Below are 20,462 nucleotides of genomic sequence, written 5' to 3' on the forward strand. Positions count from 1 at the left end.
ACACAAGTCTGTCCCTCATTGACCTTCAGCTATGCTCAGTACATGTAACCATGTTTTCTCATGCTTTTTGCAAATCATTACAGTTTGGCTTCTTAATTAAGTGTAAATACTCCTCTATTACTGTCACCTTCCATTGGCTATTATTACAGAAGTTCCAATATAATGGGGTAGCGTAGATTCCTTGTGGGTTTCTGGAGAAGCTGATGAGGGGCTTTGGGTTTTGTAAATAAATGTATTTACTTCCTCAGAATTGTATCCATAATTTTCTCCTACGTGTCCTGTTGCTGTACATGATGAAGTTTGAAATGTACCATGTTTGGCTAAAACATGGTGATAATTTAGAAGCACAAATGGAACTTGTCCGGAGGGTCTCACATCCATCACACGTTCACTTTCAGAGTCATGATCAAGCTTTACAGTCATTCTATCATCACTGTCCAGTTCATCTAGATTTGTAGTGTGGTGACTAATATGCCCATATTTGGGTTCTTTCATACAAATCCTTCTTGTTTGCTCATATACTGAGGGCACTGGCAGGAGATGACTTAATTGTCCTATAGATTTAGACTGGAAACATTCTGATTTTGGCAGCAAGGAGTTAGCTATTGAATTTGAAAAAGAACTTTCATTAATGCTCATTTTTTCCTGTAGGTCTCTGTTAAAAGCTAATTTGTTTTCTTCTTTAATGAGGTGGTGAGGTGGCTGAATCCTGGTTTCTATTTTGTTGGGTTTCATGATGCCGGAATCATAAATCTCTTCTTTGTATCTGCTGCCTGGCATGGGTGCTGTGCAGCTTGTAAAGTTGTCAGACAGAGCATCTTGGCTGTATCTTCTGTTTGATATGGGCACTTGCAGGAAAGAGAAGACATGTTAATTACTGACAATAAGCTCATACAATAGTTAGACTCTAACACTTTTTATGACTGAACTTTAACACCCATTTGGTTTGGGCCAGATCCAAGTCCCAGTGAAGACATCAGAGACATTCCCATTTGCCTCAGTGGCTTTGGATAAGTCTTTTTAAGACAGTGCTGAAAAGTTAAAAAAAAAAACCAAAAACCAACCCATTCAGGAGGGCCAACAGTGTTGAACAATTCTGAAAAGCTTTTCCATGTGAAATGCCCATTTGTTTATTTGACTGAATAATTGTAAATCACTGTCATTATTAATATGGTTAAATCGGGGAAATTAAACCAAAGAAATATTTGGAAATGTGACCTGCTGTCAAAACCCTTGACATTAAGTAAGCTCATTTCAGAGATTTATCAAATGATTTACCAAAGGATGGATAACATTTATTACATGTCAATGATTCAATGATTAGAGTAAAACAGAATTTATTCTTTCTGTCACTGTGGAAGTGTATTGGACATGTGCCCTTGTAAGGAAAGAAGAGAGTGTGTAGTATTAGATACTGATGTGTCGGTATCTAATTCGTGATATCTGTTTGTGATATATGTAATATCTGGATTGTACAACGTTAAAGGCTTTGCTTTTTCTCTTTGAAAACTAGCATCAGGTATTAAAAACTTCTATTGAAAAGCAACATAAATACTTCTTGAGTAATGCTGTATCTCTGCTGTTAAGGTACTATCATGTAATAAAACTATATGTATAATATAAATGTAATTTACAATGCATACTGAGAATGTTTGTTTGAATGTGGGAGTACTAAACTGGGTGTGAGTGGAAAATTAGAAGCTAGATTCTTAAATTTTCAGAAGAGTATGAACCTAGGATTTCTATTCAAGCTCTTCCTCTAAAATATATTGAGTAATCTTAGTTTTCTCTTAAGTTTCTACATGGTAGTTGAACTCTTGAAACAATTTGAATTGGTCTTATGATTTTCTGCTTGGCTTACGCAGCTTTTCCTTTTTGTACATACCTATCTACAAATGGTAAGAGAAAAAACCACTGGTTTACTCCTATACAGTATGGCCAAAATTAGGCAAGTACTAATTTTTTTTTTTCACTGTCTTGTGTGAACAGTTTGACAGTTATACTACTCCTCCAAGGCATATTTGAAAGTTTTATGTTAAAGGTTAAATAAGGCACTTCTTAGCAAATTTCTCAAATTAAACCTGAGCTCTATTTTGTGTTATGCTCACTGAAAGCCCTGGACACCTAAGTGCTTTTTGTAAAAGGGATTTTCTGTTTTTCTAAAAATTTCATTCAACATCTTAAAAGTTTTGGAGTTCCCCTGTAGTGGTTGCTGACGTAACTGTACCTGCTAATAATTAAATATTCCCTGTGCTATAGTAGACTGGCAAAGCCTTCATGTATAACAGAGGAAGCAGAAATAGCTCAATTGTACCTTTTTTTATATGCAGAGCTTCATTAATTTCAGAGGGAGTTGCACCACATAATTACCAGAATTTAAACAGGAATCTGGATCCAATTTCTTCTTGATCAACCCACCACCCTCCTAGAAACAACAACCTTTCAAGTTATTCATTTTAATTTCCATGTGTATATTTTGTACAAAGTATATGCAGTTCTAAGTAAAATGAATTCTCATCAGCTGTTGAAAAATGGCCCTCTTAGATCACAAATCAAAACAGGGGTTCAGCCACATGCTTGAGTATAACTTGGAAATTTTACCAGTGTAATTATACTATGATAATTTTAACTTTATGTTTGTCATTTTTACTATGAAATAACTATACATGCTGCGAGCTACTGACATGTAACTAATATGGTTTGACTAATCTGGTATACTGGTTTTAGTGTTTTTCCCACTTGAGACATCCACAGGAGTGATGGGTTTGTTCTTTTACTGCACCATGGAGTATTGTTAGTTTATGGCTCTACTCTAATCTCGGAACAAAAGATTGTCCTTTTCCATTTTCAGAGCCCACACTTGTAAGAAGCTGAAGCATCACAGCAACCAGTTGGCCCCTGTCTTATTATCTTCATTTTTGTAAACTCGAATTCTGCTGGGCTGATGGCTGCCTTCTTGGTACCAGAAGTAATTTGCATACTTTGGAGATTTACAGGATATTATCCATTTTGTGCTATCCTGTTTCTCAAACGTGGTTGTCATCTCTTTTGTTGATGAAGAAGGTAAGTGTCTGGTTAATTGTTTGCAGGCTTCCATTAAAGTTGTCAGCACATTTGTGGAGTTACACCAGACAGTTAAGCAAGTCGCATCTGCAGTGTAACAAAGCACAGTCATTCTTGTCCGCTCACATTCAGAACGGTTACTGGAGCTAGACTTAAATCTGCTTTTGTCTTCCTTTGCAGACAGAAACACAAGGATGCCCTGGGACAGGCTCGTCCTGGGGAGTTTTTCATACAGAAGTTAATAGAAAGCTGACCAGCAGCTTTGTATTGCTGTAGAAGGGCAGCACCCTAGGATTGCTTCCACCCATCTGGTGTGTGGGCAGTTGCCAGAGTACCTGCCTCAGCAGGTGCACAGGGATCCCATGCATTCTGCACTTCCCCAGCGCTGAAGACCCTTTACAGCCATTGAAGTCAGTGCATCAATTTGGGATACTTTCCTGACCACTATTCTGCCAGAGCAACTCAGCTATGCCAAGTGAGGTAGACACAGTGCACATCCAAGGTTGTGTATCACACCAGAGTGATAGCAGCTTTCTAGAAGGCCCTTTATACTTACTTACACTGCCTCCATTCATAGCAGCCTACAACTGCAACAGTGAACTCGGTCCTTCAGGCATCATGTCTCTGGTAATTCTTGCCAAGTAGCTCTGCTTTCCTGCTGGCACACAGGGTACAGTTCGGGCAAGTTGAGGGAAAACCTGGAGATAAGATCCCCATCACCTGGCAGCCTGCTCAGATTTAGCATCCAACTATCCAAGTGGGAACAGGAAAGCTACTCTAGCAGGGATTGGTCTTTGTTTAAAACATATCATGTCTATTCATAGATCACTCAGTATACTAGAGGAATCTTTCCCCTGTCATAGTGCTGCAGCAAGGAGCATTCCCTCCTCGCCTTTAAGTAGTGCAGTCAAAGATCAGATGGTGCTCAGCAGGGAAAGATGCTTGCAGAAAAGGTATTATTTCATTCACAAACATGCCTTTCTGTACCAAGATATTAATGGGTAGAGCTGCTCCTCGTTCTCCCATTGCCCCTGTCTACTTCAGTAAAAAAGAAAGGCAGGCATCTTGGAACCAGGTTAAAGTAAAGCAAGACTGGTACTCAGCATTGATCTTCATACAAAGGTATGCAGTCCTTATCAGCAGAGTTTTGCATCCTGTCTGTGAAAAACCTTGTCTGTTTTTAGGGCCCAGCTGAAGCCCTCTTCATGCATGCTTTGTCTTGCATAATTTTTCTTGGGCTTTCTGATCTCCACTAGTCTCAGAAGAGTGTACTCCTGACACTACATGTTTTGAAAAGACAATATGCGAACACTTGAATGTTGACATGTAGCCCATGATGTTTCAGTATGTTTCCTAATCCTTTGTAAAAGAGGACCTTCAGAGAAGAGGAGCAATTACTCAATTGCTCTGAGTTTTGTTGAAGACCCTAACTGCAAATCATCTGAGGCATGGGGTGATGTTGTAATTACTATGTTCTGCATTATTGTCCCTCCAAAAACAATAGTAAGACAACATGATCTTCAAGACCTCTTTGTCCTAGTGGAATACACTTTTCAAAGAAGATGTCATATATTTCTTCTCGTAGTCACAGGCTAAAACTGGGGAGTTGGTTTGGGGAAGGAAGATAGATCAGAGCTTTTTCACAGATTTTCTTAACACTCTTCATCATTTCCTGAGTTTTGGCATAATTAGTGACACTAAGCTTCACACAGATAGTACAGACGGGGCAACAGCATAACTTAATGAGAAGTGGGTACTGTGGTACTCACAGTAGTAATGTATCCATTCAAGTGTACAAAGGAGACTTCCCTGACTAAGAATATGGTTGCCTTCTCTGAAGTGAGTTTCTTTTCTGATGACTAGGACAGCTGGAAAAAAGTGGAAGAAGCTTCAAAACCAGATTCTGAGGCAGCAGCATCTGATTGGCAGGCAGTTTTATCTGCTACGTGCTTTTCCAGAGCTTTGATGGCTTGGCATGATCATCTTAAAATCTCTGATCTCTCCAAAAGAAGCTATTTTCCATAGAGAAAAATGTCTCTGGCCTACGGCATTTTTGGCAGATGCTTCTATGGATGTGATGTGGAATAGCCCTTGCATCCAACCCGGTTGCCAGATGTCATATTTGGCATTGCCTTTGGATTGAAGATAATGACGCTAAGCAGATCCTCTCTGCTTTGAAGCTTACTGGCTGTCAGTTTTTCAGTGAACTACTGGAAAAAGCAGCAGTTGACAATGTAAGGAAGATCAGATGCCCCTTTCAATTCAAAGAAAAAAGTTGCTTCCAAAGGTTCAGATTTCTCTTCTGCCACAGGCCTCAGCAAAAGTACAACAGGGCTAATTCTACCTCAGGAGGAAACAAACTCTGGAACAATTAGATATAAATCTTCTTTGCAGTGGAGGTTATGTTTTTCTTTCCCCCTTTATAACACTGTGTGTGAGCTCAAGCAATGATCTCTGACAAGGCCCGAGTTTGACCATATTCTTTTTTCCTTCCTAAATAGTACAACTGTAAGTGCTTTTGCAGAGAATTAATTGTACCAACTCAGTTTTAATGAAATGTCCAATAGCTAAACATCCATTAAAATACATCTGTGCTTAAAAGAGAACGCACATATTCCAACTTAAGCAACAAAATCTTAAGTAGAGGTAGAAACAGAAGTAAGAACTGCTGGTATCACAGCTCCATTTTCCTGTTCATGAGGAAATGGTGAAGGTATGCATGCATGATGAAATTTAAAAATACCAGCAGTTGCTTGCAATTTTTTGTAGAGACATTTTTTTACCCTAACATATTTAACAGTATTCCTGTGGAATCCTTGTGACTTAATATATTTACTAGGAGTTATCTGCCCATATCAACCGACTGATGGTAAATTGCTTGTCTGCTGCTGTGCTTACTGGGCTTTTCTGGCAAATGTTATGGCCACAATCAATTTTACAGACTGTTCTCTGAACAGGCTGTTCTTTCCACATCCATTCTCAGTGTATCTGATGGCACCCTCAGACCAGCAAGGGGTGGATCTACTTTCTCAGTCAGTCTCACAGCATCTGTTAGTCTGGAAGCAGAGGAGAAAAGCTGGGCTGACTTCTGGACACCTAGAATAGCTTTGTTCCTCCAGATTTACTGGGGATCTGCAGGACTTACTTCAATCCTTATACTTATCCTCAAAAGATGTAGGGTTTTTTCTTTTCCACAAAGATACAGCATCTTTAGAAAGGACAAAAACATTTCCTATTTTTGGTCTAAAGCTACTCCTTTTCACACCCAATCCACAACAGCAACAGAAGAAAGCCAGCACATTAGAGGTGCATGAGCTCAGAAAAAGCACTTAACCTGCACTAGACTGTAAGAAGAGCTTCAGTCTTGCTCATTTTCAACGTAAACATAGAACCGTAAAATAAAATGCTGTAGTCAGCTAGGTGAAGTCAATCAGCTAGGTGAGGTCAAATAGTCCTATGAAGGACAAAACCCTGGACAGAAGTTATTTGCTTCTCTGTGGGAGACACATTCAATGTCTGATACCATCTTCTGTCTGTTGTAGCAAGCTCAGCTTTTAACATCTGCAGATATTCCCTTCAGAACTAGGATTTCTAATGTTATGTCCCTAAGCGAATAAATGCTTGTTTCTGGTACTCAAGAATCTTGAGCCTATCTTTTCTAGCTCTTTTATTTTAAATTTCCGCTACTGCTTCCTCTGTCCCATCCTCAATGAAGCTAAAAGAACGAGTGTTTCCATCTAACTTTATAAAAGTATGTCAACCAGTCAGTCTTCATCAGTGATTTTTAACTAATCAAAATGGTGTATGCAGATAGGTGTGATCTATATGAGATCTAAGGATTAGAGTGTATCTTGAGCTTGTTTACATTTAGTTACTTTATAGCTTTGCAAGGTTATTTCTTATAGGTTGCCACCTCAGAGAAGTCAATGTCTTCAGTGCTTCCTTCAAAGTATTTGAGCTGACCATCTGTACAGAGAGATAATGCAGTTGATCGGGGAGGAGCACTGGAGATATTTTCAAATAAAGCAGAAGACAGTGCATTTCATTTACTCATTCACTGTAGTAACTGTAAGGTAAAGACATTCAGAATGGCTTCATACTCAGAAAGGACAACCTTCAATTTTTATGGAAATAGATCGCGTTTATTTTAATTTCTGTATGTGAGCTGAAGTACATTTGTTTCTGACTTCAGCAATGACTTACCTGAGCAATTCCACTAAATAACTCTGATAGTGCAAGACATGAAGGTAAACAGTGTTAAAGGAGGTGGTATCTCTGCCCTGTTCTAAAAGTGATTCTGGTGAATACATTTTTGCAACAGATGCTTTGATAATATTCCTAAACAAGTGCTGATGGTAATGGGACAAGGGATGAACATGTAAATACTATAAACATAGTGGTTGTTACACTTCACTGTTTCTGATTTTCTGTATTTCCTAAACACCTTGTAATCCCTGTTTTCAAACTACAATTACAAATCTTACCCAGACACCCCACAGCTTTGCTTTTCTTTTTTTTCTTTTTTTAAAGTGACACCCACCTTCATAAGTCTGTGCAAGATTATGTCGGATGATGTTCACTGGTTGATCAGGAAGATTTTTGGATGGTGACTGGCTGTTGGGTACCAAGGAGTTGGCATAATGCCACTGGCATTCTCCATTTGTCTGCAGCGTACTCAAGAAAAATCGAGCCACTTCACAAGGTGCTCCTTGAGACTGCCCAAACTTTGAAGGCAGCATTTGCTTTTTGCTACTGAAGACATGAGAATCTACAGGGAAGTGTCCATAATGGTAAGAAAAAGGCAAGCTATATGACGGGGCATATAAAAGTTCACTGTTTTCTGAATGGAAGTTTTGTTCTTGAATGGTGGCAGCATTCACTGCAGGGCTGGATCGCCAGTTTCCCACCTGGCTGCATTCCAGTTTGTCTGTTTGGAATGAGCTGTATTGCTGGGGGAAAGAAAAAAAGGGGGGGAGGGAAGAGAGTTAAATGACTAACTTTTATATGAAACCACATAACATATCATACAGGCGCCCAGAGCTGGGCCTCCCTGAACTGCAATCTCACTGGCTAAAGGGACCAGTGCACTTAAAGTTCTTTGTCTTCATGGTAACTTTACCTTCACTTAACATGGAACAAAAGCCTATTTTGTCATCCTAATGTTAAAGGTTTATTTGATAATTTTGCCAGTTGGATTTTAGCTAGTAAGTGTAGGCAGTTGTAAATACCAGAGGGCAGAAGTTTGCTGCAAAGCACTGGAAGTCACTGATAAATGGAGTAGCAGACCATGAATATGATTTTGCATATGTTGGCTTGTCAAGCTTTAGAATGGTAGGAAGACAAAATCTGTCCTTTGCATCAGCTTCTCTTCCCACTCTCTCCCACCCTCTTCTCCAGACTCCAAAGGCTTTTTGGGCTCTCACTGTTTTGAACGCAGTATATGTGCTAGCTGCATTCACTGCTGAAGTCTCAGAATGTCTCATGGCAGGTGTCAGTCTCACCAACTCAGTTTTATGGATAGTCTCCATAGTTTCCCTTCACACCTTGTTCTAGCTTACCCAGTGACAGCAAGAGATATTCCAAATCCCACTCCAATGCTCTGTTTGCTAGGATTCATTCTTATGATGCATTCTCCAGCATAAGGAAACTGCTAATACCTATGTGACATTAAGAACTCTGCATATCAACAGTGACTGAGATGCATTCTACACCAGCCAAATTTTCACAACACAGCTATTCTTAGTAATTGTTTTTCTTCTTTTTACCAAGAAAGCACATTGTTTTTTGAAGTACTTTACATACTTCATATCCAAAGGTTTTTGTATTTGCATCACTCGCCAGAGTTGGTTTGCACTACTTGTGCTGTCCACCCCAAGAACAAAAAGGTCTAATTGTATTCTGGCCTACAAGGGAGTTCCTGCAGCAGAGCATACTATAGTCAGTCTTACAGTAAGTTCAGTTCTGGATGATCTCTATCCTGTCCCAAGCACTCTATGATAACAATTCTTAAATAAATATTGCTGAAAAAATTACCTGTTGTGGGTAAGGCGTTGTTCTGAGTTTTGCCTTCATTTTATTACTTTTGGGTTTTACTATTTTCCTTGTTTCCTGTGAGGTAGATACTGAGTTTCTGCATGAAAACTGTGACTTAGAAATGGTAACCTGGTCCAGTGACAACTGAAGTTCCTTATACTCAATATCTCTGCAAAAGAACAGGCCAATAAATTACATACTCAAACATACCACACAAATCCAAAATAGCTCCTTTGAAAATACATGTTAGCTTTCACAATGTTTTCATTTTCATTCTTCCAAGATTTTCACTGAGTCTGCAGTGCAAGTCTGGGGATGTCAGCAGGCAGTGAATTTTATGGTCTGATCCCGTCCCCACGCAAGTCTATCACAAATGTTCCACTGGGAACCGCATTAACATCTGTACTAAGTATCCCCATTCTCTGAAGCTAAGCTCTGCCAACTTCTTCTCAGCAATCCGTGGCACCCTGCAGTTTGGAATCAGTCATGTCAGCTGATAGAAAGACACAGATCAATTCATCTGTCTCCTCCTCAACCAGGAATTGGTCTCTGCCTTGGCTGTCACAATTATGCCCGAGGAAAGGAAAAGGAGTGATGTTCCTCTCCTGTCAGCACAATTGCCTTGTAGCTAGACCACAGGAGCTGCATGTAGTTTTTCTAACAGTCTCTAGACTTACATTTCTGCTCTGTTATCTTCAGTTTTATCTGCCCCACAGACAGGGCAGATTTTTGTACAAAAGAGGGTAAAAAATCAAGATCAGACTATGGAACATATTTTGAAACATCAGTTGATACAGTTCTGATGATTAAATGGTCTCCCCTGGTTTTGTCAGTAGAAACAGTGGAGCATATTTTTTAAAGGATAACTAGAAAAAAACCTACTTCTCTCTCAATTTCTATCTAGAACTCATTTCCATCACTTTTTGATGGTGAGTAACCTGGAAGTAAATTCAACTCCAAGAATATGCTATTATATCCCTGGCACAGTGTCCTCTTTTTCACTCAAATCACTTGCCCCGACTCATGGGACTCAAGCAGGTGGCAAGACTGAGTCCTTCCCTCATGCTGCTGGCTCTCACATCTGTACAGGAATGAGGGCAGCATTAGCCGGTGTGTCTAGGGCTGAGTACCTGCTTCAGGTAGTTTAAGGAAACACCCTATGGTTTCTCAACTCATCGACTTTAACTCCGCAAAGTCAGATATCAGAGACAACATTGTAATATGCAAACACACATGATCCTACCACACACATCATGCAAACACATCTTACTTTCAAGTCGGATACAAAATGGACCAGTCTAGACAAAAGAGTATATAGTTCCCTGTTTTTTTACACTATTCAACACAAAGGGTGCCCGCTATCCCCCCGCCCGATAGTCTCTTCAGTCACAGTCTGTTTCACTATTACTTATCCTTCTTATTCAATATAGATTTGTCTCTCTCAGGTTTATATCAAGATAGGAATTTTGTAATGCCTTCACGACTTGAACTAGAATTCATAAACTGCAGGTCCAAACCGCTGTACATTCACCAGCTCAGTGGGAGTGACTTGCCATTGTGAGAATGTAGTTTTGCCCTGAGTGTCTGTGCCACCCAAGGCAAGTGAGGGAATCCTCAGTGATTCACCCGTCCCTGAAAGGAATAATGCTTCCTACCACGTCTCCGTCTCCCAAATTCACACTGTGATCTCTTCTGGGTAGCAGTGGCTTTCACTGTGTCTGGACAGCCCCAGCACAGTTCTGATGCCAGTTACGGAACTGGGGTCCAGGTCTAATACAAATGGCTACAAGTGGTATTACATTCAAGCATGTAGTGTACAAGGTAATCATCAGGAATACTAGCTATTTTTAGCTCAATATAACTAAAACAGGAAGGATATGAGGAGAGAGGAGTGGCTGCAACATGCAACACCAGAATGATACTGGAAGACACAGGTAAAGCAAACTTAAAGGATTTAATTAGTAATGAATCAATTACTGATAACACGCAAAATGAATCGATTACTGATAACACGTAATGGTACAAAGTATTTTGACTTACGTAAGGACATAATTGACACTCACTATGCAGTGAGGCCGTGATGAACGGCTGTTATGCACAATAGTAGCGTAGCTCTGTACCCAAACCCAGCCTCCATGCTTGGACAGTAGTCGATAGTACTTGGTTGTGACTTGGCCTTTCACCAGCACTGTGAATGCAATAAAGAAAAGCATTTTGCATTGCTTGGACTTGTGACCACTTCCTGGAGAGATTTATTTGCAAGGCAGGGACTTTTCTCCCTCCTTCCCCTCCCTTAAACCTCCTTCTTCTCCCACCAAACTTTAAATAGCTCCCCTGCAAAGGTATCTGTCCTGCGCCTTTACGTAGTTTCACAAGGTCACGTTATTGTTTACAAATAGTATGTTGCAAACTATTAAGGTTTGTCTTCCTTATTTTCCAGTTCACCCTACTCTCTGCTTACATTCTGCAAAAACACTTACTGTTTCTAATCTTCTAACTGAAAAAGAAAAGCTCAAGGCAGCAGAAGTATTTTGAAGCCGACACAACTAGCTTAAATTTTTCCAATGTGTTTGGAAGCACTTTTGTCATTCATAGCTTGATTGATTATTGTGTATTTTGCAATGTATTTTATGCTATAATGCTTTTTCCTCTGTAAGCTCTATATTGTGAAGATTGATTTAAAAGGGTAAAATTAAACTGCTATTTGGTTCTTAAGCACACAAATAAAGACAAGGACAGAGAGGTGAATCAGTTGCCTGATAGATTTCACTAGAAATGTAATCCTCTATACACCAGTTTGGATTCTCTGAACAAAGATATTTTGGCGTAAGGCTATGCTATATTAGGAGTTGTGCAGCATCTCTAAATATTTAATCTACCCACAGATATTTCTGGTTCAGTGCCAATAATTTATCTAATGATTCACTGGAAGATAATGCCCAGCCTTCGAAGGTGGTTCTTCTGTTGTGTGACCCTGGAACATTCCTCTAGGAAACTCCATCTTCTTACTTTTCTGTACAATCAGTTATTTCTTTTAAATTAGGAAATAAAGGACTGAGTTTACTACACAAACAATGTCCAAAAAAAGTGATCAATAGCAGCAATTCCTTTATTTGATACATGATTAAGAAATGGAATTACTGCTTGCAAATGTAGGTCTTGTACTAGGCTGAACTTAGTAGCAAAGTTCACTGTAATTTTGTTCTCTCACTGTACATGCTTGGTGCAGAAGCAGATACATAATAAGGAAATCAAACAACAGCTTTTTCTTTCAGCCAACTCTAGTAGGGCAAATGACCACTTGAAAAGAAAATATATGATCTTGTAATTAGTATTCATAGAAGATTTTTCTGACAGGGAGGACATCCAATATTAAATTGGGAACTAAAAGAGTGCATAATCTTTGGGGGTTTGTTTACTGTTTGGTAATTAACTATACGGTTATCAATCATCACTGGGGTTGGCTTTTTTTGTTCAGTTGTTACTTGGAGGAATAGGGGTTTGTAATTTCAATAATAATCAGAGATGGCAATAATGTGAATAATGTGAATAGCACAAGGTAAGACTGACAGAAATAGAAGAGCAAGAGTTCTTGTTCTTGCTAAACAGTCCTCTAAGTCTGCAACATATAGGTCATCTCTCTGGACTGCTTACTCTCCAATCTATCTGCACACATTACATGTTTAAAATTTTCTTCAAATCCACTTAATCTCCCAAAGAAAATCAGGCTCTTACAAAATGGGTATAGACAGGTCTTTCTGAAAGTGTCAATTCTTCTTCCATTACAGGATATGGTATCCATTTGTTCAGAAAGCAACAAGATAAACAACAACATCTTGCAGGACATTCAAAAACCCACCCTTGCTGACACCAAGCCACTGCTATTTAGAGTTTGAAGTGTCTCTTAGATATCAGCTTTTTGCCTCATACTTGCTGGTGTACTTTTTTCATGCCTACATTTCTACTATGGGGTGCAGGTGGTGTGCATATGTACAGATATTTAATAAAATCTTGAGGAATATGTGCGTAAGTATGTAAACACACCTGCAAAATATAAAGGATATAAAGGCATGTGTACTCTTTAAGTGCAATATATCACTCCAAGGTAAATGTCTTGTAGCTGCTACTCAAAGATTCAGCATAACAATGCAAATAGGAGTGTTCTAAAAATATTTGTTAATAATCAGCTATATTCCATGGAAGGTTTCTTTGTGTTCCACAATCCAAATGGTCCAATTCTAGGAAATGATGGTTACATTTTGGCCTAGATCATCTAACAGATATTTTTTGTAATGTGGTCTAGGCTTTTCAGAACTAAGTCTTCCTGCTATCTTAATGGTCACGTTTTCCTTGAACTCAAAATGCCTTGCTACTCAGTCTTCCAAAACAGAAATTAATGCTGTAATGGATCACTAGCTATAACAAAGTTCTTCTGTGTGTTTTGGGACTAGTTTTGACTTTCTCTCTTTCTCACTCATTGTTTTTTTAAATCCCTGTTTTAGCTCTCCAGTTAAGACAGTATTTTAAAAGATGTGAAAACCACTGAGGACTATAGTGTTCAGCTTTCCTTCCTAATTATATGGATAAACCAATATTTCTCCTGGGATGGGGGAGGACTCCGTGTCTCCTGCATTTTTAGCAATCTGGGGAAAGCCTGACCTTGGCTAGGGGACAGTAACTGTGCTTCCGATACAGTAAATGAGGTCAATTTCCATTTGGCCCTGTGTTAAATTACCCTGTTTGATGCTGATTGGGAAACCTCAGAAATGGGAGTGAGGTAAATCCACTACCAAGACAATCTGTGCAGTCTCAGACTTCTTGGTGGCCTCTGCTGCAATCAAACAGGGAGGATTCAGTGGCTTTAGCCTTAGCTCTTAGATGTGCCATTTTTAACTGGGTGTTCCGCTGTTGTGGTTCCCTCCTGGTTTAGCAGGCAAGCTGAAAAAGGCACTGGGCTGGCTGGGCTGGTCCTTTTAGTCTGTCATAGATGGCTATTTTAAAAGGCTCCAGCAGACTCATGGACGTGTGGCTGGAGTTCCTAGCCTGCACTTAAGGATACCACTAAGAGAAATGGACTTCTTGGTTCCACGCTTGCAGCAGTTATTGTTTTAACTTCCCTGGCGCACACAACCTGGCATGTCATTGGTCCAGCCCTTGAACAGCATGGTCAGTGGATTGTGCCCTAGCAGGCTCTACAGTTCTTTTGCCCTCTTAAAAACTAGTACAGCTCTGCCAGAAGGCTTGATTGCTGGGGCAGCAAAAGTAGACTCAATGCCACGGACAGAGTGTAAATTATAAATACATAGGCTGACTTCCGGGAAGCAGCAAAACTGGTGATGACATCAGCTGGGGCTGGGTCTTGCCTTGCCAAAGCACAGAGATGTGACTCTTGTAAAAGTTTATGTGGGAAGAGCAATGATGTTACAACATGTGGGATGCACAAAATCCTTCTCATGGAGAGTTGATGGTACAAATGAAGTGATTTCTCTGAGGCCAGAAAAATATTTTGTCTATACTGGAAGAGTGGAATATTTTGTCTGTACTGGAACAGCTTCTTTATCCTATCTTTCAGAATGCAAGATCCTTAGGCAGCGACTCATTATTTGTGTGGCCACATTTCCCCAGTTGCAGAGCAAACAGTGTGTATATTGATGGTGCTATAGAAATAAATAACACTAGTTCAAATGCCAGAAGCTTTTTCATATAGCTGGAAGCTAATCAAATGTTTAAAACAGGAAACACTGTTTGCTGCCAGCACACCTTAGGCAAATATTCACATCTACATTTTCCTCGTACTCGGATGTTCTTGTTATATCCCTTCTAACTTGTTCTCCTTACTGTTTCCTTTGTTTTGTTCTCTGTGCTGCCTAACTTAAAGTTCAGTTGCTTTACATCTTCAGTTTGGGAATTTTTTTTCCTCTTTGAAAAAATTTGTTAGCCTAGTTTAGGGCTGCCTTTTTTTTTTTCTTTACTTTTTTTTTCTTAATACCCTTATTAGGTGTAAGATGTTTCTCTCCAGATTTTTTCATCAGATGACACTTAATCACCAGATTGCTTTATAGAATGCTATGTCAAACTTGCCAACCTTTTACTGTTCGTGTTTCTAAGACATTTACTGATGGATGGTGGGGGAGTTATAACAGTGCTCCCCAGAGGAAGTTTGTACACTTTACATCTGTTTTAATAATTCCTATTACTTGGTATTCTAACCATGATTCTGCACTGTTCCCACTGTTGCCCAAGTGTAAGCCATTATTTTTTGTTTTGTGGCATTTATTTGCTTTGAAACTTTCAAAAATTTCTATGTATATATGTGTCTTGCATTTTTTTCTGGTTTTAAACTTTACAATAATTAATCTTCGTAATTCAGATACAGTATCTAGAGAACTGCTTTTAGTTATTCTGTTTGTTTGAAGGTTTTTTTCTTGTGGGAGGAGCGGGGGGGAGTTATTCAGCAAACATGATTTGTCTGTTTATTTGAAACTCCAGTATACATAGGTCAAACTGGCAGCCAAAGTACAAGTCTTTTACCACGCACACAGAATTATCCATTGCTCTGCTCTAAAATGGAAAACTGTTTTCCAGAGATGATTGTGGCTATAATGGAATCATCTCCATACTGGTTGGCATAGGTATTTCAAATAGTCTTGTGAAAATAATGAGTGATATTTTGTACAGGTCAACAGTCACATCCAGATGCAGATGTTAACACTACAAAGAGGATGCCCCCGACAGGACATTACCATGTACCTTAGTCATTCTAGTTTTTAGTTTGGAATGGCCCAGAATATGCAATGGTGTTTTGGTAAATATGAACTTGCTGTAAAGATCAGTTTCTGATCTTCCAGGTGTAGCACACACTGCCATCAGCATTCAGCACTTGGAATTTCAGCACTGACTTGCCAAATGCAGTTACAGCCTCCTTTATATTCCAGATCGTCATCCATGAATAGCTCATATTAAGGCGAAGAACTGACTGCTTTCTCCTTCAGGAAGCCTAAGAGAAGGATTTGACTCTGGCTGCTTTCAGCCCACAGGAGCAATCTGGAAAAAAAATTCACTGACATTGGTTTTTGGATGTCATCTTTGCATCGTATGGGCTGCGGCACACTGAGCCAAATCCAGAGTTCAGCTATTCCCTCAATTTGCTTCTCAAATTAATGTGCTACTGAATGAACTACTTCCCAAATCCAGATGTTTGAAGATATGATTAGTGTCTCTGTTGGCAGATGGGGAATTATTAAATGTGTAATTTTTTTTCCTGACACTCCATTCTCCAAACCTCATCCACATGCTATTAATGAACATTCATCTAAGGATCTTTTGGGTCTGCATTCACTTCAAACATGGGATGATTATTACTAACATATTTCAGAGGAATGGGGAACTATTGCATAATTTTTCTTTTAACAACAGAGGCTAGTAAAGTTCAGATTTTCCCCTCTCACTCACTCACTTGCTCTTTTGGTTTTTTTCCTTCAAGAGTTCACCACCCAGAATCATGTCCAAATTTTCAAAAGAGCCTAGATCCTTTAAGTAGAAAGATAAAAGTGGTCAGATATGTTTTTTTCAGAAGCACAGGATATTGAGTATCTAGCTTATTTGCAGAACTAATGGTTTCCTTAAGTGATAGCCAAGCACTTTTGAAAATCTAGCTCCAGTCAAGATTTGGAAAGCTTTCTCTACTTGCCAGCATAGCGCCTGTTGTCTGCAAAACTTCTCACTCTACTTAATAAGTTTCAGTCTAGCATTCTTTTTACTTACACAGATGATGAGCATATCGCAAATGGAACACATCACAGCCATGAACATGGTGGTAGAGGGTTTTTTCTATCAGATCTTGGGGCTCATATCCAGTTAATTCAGTCACCCTGAAAAAGGAAAAATCCATAATAAGCAAAATCTCTAGGAATATTCAGTTTCGTTAACCTAATGTTTGACTGTGCCAACAAATCAGGTGCCTAAAAACTGCAGGACAAAATGTTAGTTTTGGAAATAGAATCTTCATCTTTATAAGAAAATAGACCCTCTCAACCCAGCCAAAGCAAGGTGCAGCTGTTTCCTGGCCAGCCTTACACACAGGCAGGAAAGAGTTCTTTTACTTATTTCCACTTTGGCTTTTGCCACTGCCAATGCATGATCCTTTGCACAAAGATCCAGTTGAGGAGCCTTTTACAAAACAATAAAACTGGTCTTGTGGACTGATGACACATTGTCATTTGCTTGTACAAACATACAAGTGTAGCATGTATGTCAGTCCGTAGAAGCTGTGATCATGGTCTATAAATAAATTCAGGCTAACACCTAACAGAAGAAGGAAGCAGGAGCTTATGGAAAGACAAGGAGCTATGAAGATCACAAGCTAAGAAAAGGAAGGCTGAAGCTAGACTTCAGAAAAATATCCTCACATGATGATAAGTAGAATAATGGAACAAATTTGAAACAGCAGCATCTCTGCAGATGTTAAAGAACCTGACTACACTGGTCAGACTTACACTGCGTCAGACCTGAAGAGTCAAACTTCATGGTTCAAAATGGACTTTTGTTTATTTAGCACTGTTGCTTGAGAACAATAATCCTTAAAGTACATCGTGCAACTCAGTCATAATGATGTGGCTTGTTTACCTAGCGTTGCTGGGGGTGTTTTATGCTGTCCTAGGCTTTCATTACCTAAAAAGGCAGAACAGAGGTACCATACAAAGGCACATCTACGTGAACAAGCAACACAGTCCATTAGCAGGCAATCTGTAGAGTAAAATTGTTACTGCTGAGGATCTACTTCTGCAGCAGCAGATGCATCTGCATATTTAAATTTGGGGACTTTAACTTGGGACTAGCTCTAATCTAGGCCTGTGGACTGGCAGCTTTATAATAGTTGGAGTGCCTTAGACATGCTCTTGGAGGTTGTCTTCCAGTTTAGATTCATCCAGGAGTAATCCAATTCACATGCCTAAGGCCTCTTCATGACATGAACTGCAGTGCAATGAGTGGGGACAGTCAGGACATTCACTTCAAAAGGATGCTTCTGGTATGAGCTGAAACACTAATGAGGATACACTGTATCAGAGAGTAACACAGTAGTATCTACAGAAATTAATACAGGGGTCTCAAGTAAGATGTGTCATTGGGGGTTGCAGATAATGTAAACTTTGATTACTTTTTTTTTCTTTTGTAAGTTATGCATCTTCTTTACTCTTACCCTAATGCTAAGCACTCATGTGGACCTCACAGACTGGGGACTTTACATTCTACTTGAAAGAGAGTGTTGGGGGGGTGGGATCCTTCTGAAGAAAATCAGAAAAACAAACCAAAAAAAAAGCCTTTGTTGTGTGATTTATTATAAATACAGTACAAATACATCCATACCTTCCCTAGCTATGCCTTCATCTGGGAAAATCCTGAATGCCTTTTCCTCAGTCAGGGATTGCCAACATGGAGTGAGCACATGTGGTCTCTTTCTGCAGGAGGACATGTGAATATATGCTTGTTTCTTCTTGGCATTGTGTGCTGTCCCTCCTGGCTTACAAGTCTACAGGCCCAAATTCTCACTTAAGCCTATAGCATGGTGAAATACTGGTGAAAGGTCCTGTTCAGGTTTCAGTGCTCCTTCTGACTTCAGTGCAATTAAAACAAGGGTGGCAGTTTCATCCTGCCCACTTAATTGGTCAGTACAGAAACAGCTAATCCAAAACCAAACAAAATGCCACAAACCTAAGCCAGGTATTAATTTTTCTGGAGTTGCAGCCTCCCTTTGAAGCAGGTCTTCCCATGGGCCAAAACCCCATCATTAACAGTTACGAGGACACCCAAACTTTTGAAAAGTTTGAATCTGGAAATAAACTCAGCTGCTTAACTTCCTTAACACAAACCCAAACCCTCAATAAGCCACTGTAGGGACCCCGGGCTCTGAAGATTGTTCTTTGCATGTGACAGGGCACACAGAAGGAAACAGAGCTTGCCCCAATGATCGGTTCTGCCCTCTAGAGTTCTTTAAGCCTTTATAAACCACATAGCAATGGATGCATAGGCTGCAGTACGAAAATTGGAAACAGCAGATCACTTTGGAGGTAAGTAACCGTCTGTTTTTTCCACTGACCTTGATAAATGAACTCTTGTGTGTTTTACATTGTATCAAGTGCCTAGAAAGGCTTATTTAACTGCTGCTTCCTACGGCTTTCATACTGGCCTGTCTGCTGAGAGTGTTACCTCTAAAGATCTAGCAACACTTTTCCTTGTATGGATACCAGAAACAAGCCTGAAAACAGTTTTTTCTTATTCCTAATATGTCCCTGCTCTGAGCAAATATAATTTGGTTTGCTCAGCTGGGAGAGCAAAGGGCTTTGGTAATGCTTAATACCCCTGATGTCCTGTGAGTGGAGGACACTCATCTGCTCATTGGTAAACACAGCTATGCAACAGTACTGGTTCTATCTGTGCTCCTGTCAACACCTCTGGTTATGCTGTCTCCTTTGAAGACACTTATGTCTCCAGGCAGTTCCTTTTAGGCACATCATTTCCGTTTTTCCACATGCAAAGACATGTTGCTAAACCCCTTGTGCTTCTTTGTATCTGTTACATTAAGTAAAACATGCCAAAAAAAAAAAAAAAAAAAAAAAAAAAAAAGGAAGGATTCCAGAAACAACTAGTTCTTTGTATTTTAGCAGCTGATGGCCCACTATCTCACTGACTTAGCATGGAAAAATAGCATGTTCTTGCATGGTTAACCTGCCATGCAAAACTTCCCCACTGTCTTTGATACAGACTCTTTTTCACTGCTACACGTGAATATCATTTCTGCTTCTTGCAAATCCAGCATGCCAGGAAAATGAAAGAGTATGTGACATACTGCTCTGCATGCAGGGATTTTAGAAGAATGATCATCTTGACAATAGTAAAATCTGTTATATTGTCTGGGAATTGGGCTTTTCCCCTCAAGGTATCTTGAAGTGCACTGTACAAAGTATCATTGTATACTAAAAGAACTCCTTCAGTTCTGGTTTTGTGCTCTTCTCTTCTTAACTGGTATGTAAGTGTATCAGCTGAGAGCGGAGGCAGGGTTCTCCTTCCTCAGCAATAGCCGTTTTCCCAAGTTTTGTTTAAGAAGGCTGTGTTTTCATGTAGTAGCCAATTGAATTAATTTTCATTCTAACAACCCCATTAGGAGGGCCGGTTTCATTGTTAAGGCATTACACTAAAGTGCAGAAGACTATGTTTTCTTACTACTCTGTCAAAAGCTTTCTGGATGACCCCAGCAAGTCATTTGGCCTCAGTGTTTCAGTTGTGTTTTTTTAAAATTATGGATGGTGGTACATCCTCATTCCTTTCACTAGCTTTGTATGTTAAAATTTATGTCCTTTAAGGTAAAA

The 20,462-nt window shown here is 39.5% G+C and overlaps 1 protein-coding gene across 1 annotated transcript in view; it reads right to left on the reverse strand.

Moving 5' to 3' along the window:
* Positions 1-123: 123 nt before the first annotated feature.
* Positions 124-20,462, reverse strand: part of SIM2 (single-minded family bHLH transcription factor 2) — a 58,512-nt gene continuing 38,173 nt past the window's right edge. The window contains exons 7-11 of the mRNA XM_010580340.1: positions 16,861-16,967; positions 11,137-11,284; positions 9,097-9,265; positions 7,604-8,012; positions 124-848 (exon numbers count right to left, since the gene is read on the reverse strand). Of these exons, the coding sequence (XP_010578642.1) occupies positions 124-848; positions 7,604-8,012; positions 9,097-9,265; positions 11,137-11,284; positions 16,861-16,967 (1,558 nt within the window). The remainder of the gene's footprint in view (positions 849-7,603; positions 8,013-9,096; positions 9,266-11,136; positions 11,285-16,860; positions 16,968-20,462) is intronic.

Source organism: Haliaeetus leucocephalus, unplaced genomic scaffold, assembly GCF_000737465.1.
Source record: "Haliaeetus leucocephalus isolate CR32 unplaced genomic scaffold, Haliaeetus_leucocephalus-4.0 Scaffold702, whole genome shotgun sequence".
NCBI classification, from domain to species: Eukaryota; Metazoa; Chordata; class Aves; order Accipitriformes; family Accipitridae; genus Haliaeetus; species Haliaeetus leucocephalus.